This window comes from Notolabrus celidotus, chromosome 6 (genome assembly GCF_009762535.1).
Source record: "Notolabrus celidotus isolate fNotCel1 chromosome 6, fNotCel1.pri, whole genome shotgun sequence".
NCBI lineage: Eukaryota > Metazoa > Chordata > Actinopteri > Labriformes > Labridae > Notolabrus > Notolabrus celidotus.
The window spans coordinates 24,509,919-24,516,287 of record NC_048277.1 but is presented as its reverse complement, the minus strand read 5'-3'; the positions used below and the strand labels follow the sequence as shown (position 1 = coordinate 24,516,287).

Sequence of the window (6,369 nt, the reverse complement as noted above, 5' to 3'; positions counted from 1 at the left end):
ATTTTTTCTTTATCTCTCTTAAAAATATATATTTTTTAATACTGTTCTGCATGAAGTTTGGTCTTTATGTTGAACAGCAGTACTTTATATTTGAGTGCATCATTTAGCTGTTGAGTAATGAGGCCGTGTGAGGATGCAGCATCACCAGGATGCAGGACCTCCTCCTCCTCCTCCTCCTCCGGCAACTGGAGAAGCATCTTCTCTCCGTGACGTCATGACAGCAGCATCAGCTGTTAGCTCTGCTTTAAGCCTTTTCGCAGCCGATCGCTTCCTGCACAAAGGAAATATATGAGATCCCCTCTAATCCCTGAAATGGCGACACAGGAGGTACAGCTGAACGAGACTCTGACCCATCTCAAAACGGAGTCGGAGACGCTGAAGACGAAGCTGGAGGAGGAAAGGGCGAAGCTGCACGATGTCGAGCGTGAGTACTGAAAATGGAGAGAGGCCTTAGATCACCTCGGCGATCACAGGGACGGGACGAATAACATCAAAATACCTCTTTATTACCTCTTTAGTGGAGTCAAATGGATTTTCAACGAGAGGGGAAATGTCACTAATGTTTTGAGGATGTAAATATCTGGAACGTATCAAATATCTGATTTGACAGGCGACTTCAAAATGCTGTTTGTTTGCTCCTCATTTTACAGCCCACTGGCTCCATCCAAATTCCTTCTATGTAGTCCAGTCATGTCTCAGCTGCAGGCAGTGGTAATGATGTTGAATATAAATATATAACAACTGGAACATAACCTGCACGTCTTATGAGGTGCTCCCATGAGCTCATGGACATGACAGATGATTCAAAGATTAATCATAAGCATTGAGGCCCAGTGGTGTTTAATCCTTAGACCTACAGGGAATAAATATGAAGGAGAGGGTTTAATGTATTGAGCATAATGTGTGTGTATATAATGTGTGTGTATAATGTGTGTGTGTGTGTGTGCAGTACATCAGGTGGCGGAGAAAGTGGAGGGGTTGGGTCAGTTTGTCATGAAGACCCGGAGGACCCTGAAGGGACATGGCAACAAAGTTCTGTGTATGGACTGGTGTAAGGACAAGAGGAGGATCGTCAGCTCCTCTCAGGTCTACACACACACACCCCACTTTCTCTACTCCTCTCTGCTCCTCCTGTTTATTCTGCTTTTATCTCAGCCGGCAGTTTTTGTTGTTGGATAAACTGTGTTTAAATTTTTGCTCATGGGGTCAAATTTACTATTTTTAGATAAGTTCAACTTTTTTGGGGCATTTTTTCAGTATTTCTTTGTTCACAACAAGTTAACAAATTATATATAAGTAATACAAAACCAACAAAGAGAAGAAATAAATAAATAAATACAAAAAAATACAAAAATAATAATATTCTGCTTTTATTTCAGCCTGCAGTTTTTGTTGTTGGGTAAATTGTATTTAAATTTGTGCTCATGTCTGATCTTTTTGTGCAGGATGGAAAAGTGATCGTATGGGACGCTTTCACGACCAACAAGGTAAATTCTCCTTTTCAGTACTCAGGTATTTTAACACAAAATTACTGTTAAAATATTTTCACCAAGTGCCCACTGTGCATAACTCTACTCTTTCTGCATATTTGGTGCCCCCTAACACCAATATCTTTTTTTTATGATTTGAAATGTATTCGTTTTAACAAACATTCAAATAAAGACACACAAATAATGACAATACAATAAAATAAAAATACGATTAAAATAAAACAAAAGACAAAGCAGAACAAACAAACAACAAAAAAACAGACAAAATAAATTCAGCCAAAAAACATAAATTTGACAGATTATTTAGAGCAGAAAACAGTGAACATAACTTGTCTAATTAGAGAAACATATCATAACATACACATACCGATATACACAAATTCATAGTTATGCACATAGGCACATGTATATGTATGCGTATATGTACACATAGTAAAGAAAATTAAAATAAATACATAAAACACCAATATCTTTATATTTATGCTCCCAACTGCCTTGGCTGGTGGCCCTTCAAAATACAGCTATCAATAGTTACCTTTCAGGTTGTGGGCTCAGGTTAAATATGAGTAATTTTAGGGGACATTTTATTTCAAAGATGTGTTTAGGTCCAAAAATAGAATTATTCTTTTGAAGTATTTGGTACAAGTCAAGTCAAGTCAAGTCAACTTTATTTATATAGCACATTTAAAAAACAACCGCAGTTGGCCAGAGTGCTGTACAAGCTTAAAAAACACAATCAATAAAAACAAATAGTAATCAAAAATGAACAGATATTAAAAATACAACAGATAACACAAGAAAAAAACACAATAAATAATAACAAAAATAAAATGTAGGATGTCTCACTCAATAGGTATTAAAAACCAGTGCGAAGAGGTGCATTTTAAGTAGAGATTTAAAATTCTCAAGTGTCTGAGCATGTCTTATATCAGGAGGAGTTCTGAGCAATCCAAATATAGAAGCAAAAATAAAAAGTGAAATAAGTGAAAGTGAATTTGATTAAAGATACAAATAACAACATCTATGTCACATCAGAAAAATCTAAGCCATTAATGATATTTTGATGTTTTTAAATCATAAACACAAAACAGAAATTCTGAATATAAAGGATGAGAATTTGTTCATGCGTTGATTCTAAAAGAAAAAGAAAAAGTAGCTTTGTGATTGTAGCCTTAATCCAAATGAAAGGAATGAAGTGTTGTTAAAGTTAGCAAATATTATAAACTATTACACTCATGTTGAAAATCAGGTTTATGATGAATGATAGAGAAGAAAATTCCAGCAGCAGCAGGATACAATGTAAAGTACAGTTCATGCACCTTAAATGCTCTCAAAGCTGTAGTTTGACCACAAGAGTGTTTTATATGATCGTTGTTTTTTAAGGCATTGTGGCTGTTATGGTGTTAAGTTGTTGAATAACTGTTCCAATGCTTTTATCGGAGAGCTTAAATCAGATTGTTCTGCTCTATGTATGACTAATGAGTCCGATTGATCTCACTGTCCCGGTGTGGCTCATACAGCTCTGTCTTTTGATGTTTTTCAGGAGCATGCTGTGACAATGCCGTGCACCTGGGTGATGGCCTGCGCCTACGCCCCCTCCGGCTGTGCTGTAGCTTGTGGGTGAGTGTTTTACTATCAGTGATGCTCCAAATGTGTTTGTCTCATCTATGGGTTTTCTGTTTTTTTTGGTAAACAGGTCTCTCTTTTTTTTTCCTCCACAGGGGCCTGGACAACAAATGCTCAGTGTATCCGCTCTCACTGGACAAGAATGAGAATCTGGCAGCCAAGAAGAAGTCAGTGGCCATGCACACAAACTACCTGTCTGCATGTAGCTTCACCAACTCAGATATGCAGGTAAACGTTTAAAATGTACCAAAAACAAGACTTTATATAAAACTAATCAAGTTAAATGTTCACAGAGATAACTCCTGTGTTTTACAATTTTGCTGACACTACATGCTCCAAGAAACACTGCTGCTTTTCAACTCCTCACTGTTTCTCTCTCATAATTAATTAGAAATCACTGCCTCTGTATCGCAATGAAAGGAGCTTCTTAGCTTTGTAAATAATTCACAGCAGCCAGTTGCTCCTGGTTTGATATCCAGGTCACATGACTCCACACAGCTCCATTTATAGCCCGCCTGCGAGCCCATTTTTATCAAACTTCAGAGCAGCAGTTATTCTTACTCCTCTTTGTCTGCCTGTGTCTCAGATCCTGACATCCAGTGGGGACGGGACATGCGCATTATGGGATGTTGAGAGCGGGCAGCTGTTGCAGAGTTTCCATGGACATGCAGCAGATGTGCTCTGTCTGGACCTGGCCCCCTCTGAGACTGGGAACACGTTTGTTTCAGGGGTGAGGACTCCTCCTGGTCCTCTTTCTGAGCTTTCACTACAGCTTTTTACTATTTCAAAGTCACTCCATTATCACATGTATTTTGACAAATTCTAAATTATTCTGTATTATTGCAGGGATGTGATAAGAAGGCCAACGTGTGGGACATGCGTTCAGGACAGTGTATTCAGTCCTTTGAAACCCATGAATCAGACATCAACAGTGTGCGGTAAGGACTGACTGATTCAACGGCAGAGACAGCTTATTTTAGTTTTTTGAACTATGATATATGACATCTACAAAATGATTGTTTATTATTGTTATTGTGAAATACGTTAAACTGTCTTGGCTTGAATTGTGCAAAACACGGCTCATGTTTTTCTTTTTGCCCTTTTATTTTCAGTCTTTTTCTATATGTCCACTAGGAGACGCTAAAAGTCATATATACAAATTCTAATCCAACATGAAGTCACTGTCAGAGAGTCTTTGGAACCACATTAAAGCAGCTTTTCTCTCTTTTTATAGATACTACCCCAGTGGAGATGCATTTGCGTCCGGCTCAGATGATGCTACAGTAAGTAATTATATATTATAGCATACTAAATCACACTGAATATCTTAATTCAAATTCAAACACTGACCTTTTGTTGTAGTGCCGCCTGTATGACTTGCGGGCAGACAGAGAAGTGGCCATTTATTCCAAAGAGAGCATCATATTTGGAGTCTCTAGTGTTGATTTCTCTCTTAGTGGTAAGAAATATACATTTTAGATTCATTTTTATAAGTTCCATTGTTTTATTTTTTTTGCCTTGAGTTCGGCTATTTAAAGCACTGTTTGTTTTTTCCTTTCAGGACGGCTACTGTTTGGCGGCTACAACGACTACACCATAAATGTTTGGGATGTTCTCAAAGGAACACGAGTCTCTATTCTGTTTGGACATGAGAACCGCGTCAGCACGCTGCGTGTCTCTCCAGATGGGACAGCCTTCAGCACAGGCTCCTGGGATCACACTCTGCGAGTATGAGAGCTGTGTTTTCACAGTCTGGTCTGATAACTCTGTATCTTGCTGTGACCTCTAATGACCTAAACCAACGTACATGCTTGTTTCTTTCTTCCAGATCTGGGCTTAAGAAAGAAGACACAGAAGACTTAATGGTAGACAGACCTACTGCAGACACACTGATGTTTCTGTTTGCTAGAGTACAATCACAGAGATAGAGACTCAGACTTTGGTTGTACATAGAGCATATCTATAGCATTGTAAATACTCCAGTCTCATGGCCAAGGTAGGTTTACATATTTCAGAGAGCAACTAAACCAACTGGCACGCTTGTATAACGGTATGTTTGAAAGGAAATTGCACAGAAATAGTTATGGTTACAATTTAAGATGTAAAATCTATATTGCAGAAAATAAAATTGGTAGTGATTCGCATCAGTCTAGGATAGAAGTGACACAATAAATTGATGTATTGTATGTGCCCACATAAAGGACATTACTTGTTTTTGTTTTTTTTGCACAAAAAAATGAGAGGCATGAAGTTTGTGAAAGGCAATGGAATACAAGTTACATCTATAAAAGAAACGGTTATACAAGGGACTCAGCTTTAGTAAGATTGGCTGTTAGAAAGGAATTCATGTTAGACCAAGGCCGTCTAAAAATAATATAAGATAGGAAGAAGCTTTAAATGTTATGAAAAGTACAAAGTCTGTAGTTAATGAAAGATGTCAACAGATGTGTTTAGTTTCATAGCCTGTACACCCCAAAAAGACTTCTGTATCTTAAAGGCAACTAACCTGCCAATATTATTCAAATATTAAGAGAGCACAGTCATAGGTAAAATTTTTCTTATATATGGTATTGATTTTCCATCCCTATGATTTAGAAATATGGTTTTACTTCTTGTTTCCAGCCGTGGAGGCCTATTACTGCTCAATGTTCACATTCAGTCACTGCAGACACCCTGAACCTGTGGTCCCCCACTAGATATATAAATGCTAACATATAAAACATGTTAAAAATCTTAGAATGTACTCCTTTTCATGCAGTTGTCCAATGGCTGTCATTTCATATTTACTGTAATTATTTTATTGTAGTTTAGTGTACAGTAATACAAGGGACTGTTTATCAAAGTATTACAAACATAATAAACTGAGTTTTGAATATCAGATCTGTCTTGTTTTTTATTCTCTATCGTTTCATAATGTTTATTCTACACAGTCTATGTGTTTAACTGTTATTTTCTGGTGAATATTCAGTTTAATGTAGACCAGGGGTGTCAAACATGCAGCCCGCAGGCCAAAACCGGCCCGCCAGAGGTTCCAATCCGGTCCGAGGAACGACTTAGCAATGCGAAAAAATGACAGAAAAGACATTAACTGCAATTTTTCAATGAAAGTAACTAATATTTCAAATTTGTCCTCTGGGGGTCGCATACAATCATAGTGCTGACGAGCGCGCCTGACAGCGCTGTTTTTCAAGAAAACAGATTACTTGCTGTTTGCATAATCCGTTTGAGATTCATAATGACTTTTTAGAATACT

The 6,369-nt window shown here is 37.6% G+C and overlaps 1 protein-coding gene across 1 annotated transcript; it reads left to right on the top strand.

Moving 5' to 3' along the window:
• Positions 1 to 219: 219 nt before the first annotated feature.
• Positions 220 to 5,993, top strand: gnb5a (guanine nucleotide binding protein (G protein), beta 5a). Its single transcript, XM_034685111.1, has 11 exons — positions 220 to 424; positions 950 to 1,086; positions 1,446 to 1,487; positions 3,034 to 3,110; positions 3,212 to 3,344; positions 3,703 to 3,846; positions 3,963 to 4,054; positions 4,351 to 4,399; positions 4,479 to 4,575; positions 4,678 to 4,844; positions 4,945 to 5,993. The coding sequence occupies exons 1-11, from the start codon at positions 289 to 291 to the stop codon at positions 4,954 to 4,956; spliced, it is 1,086 nt and encodes a 361-aa protein (XP_034541002.1). The 5' UTR covers positions 220 to 288; the 3' UTR covers positions 4,957 to 5,993.
• Positions 5,994 to 6,369: the final 376 nt, after the last annotated feature.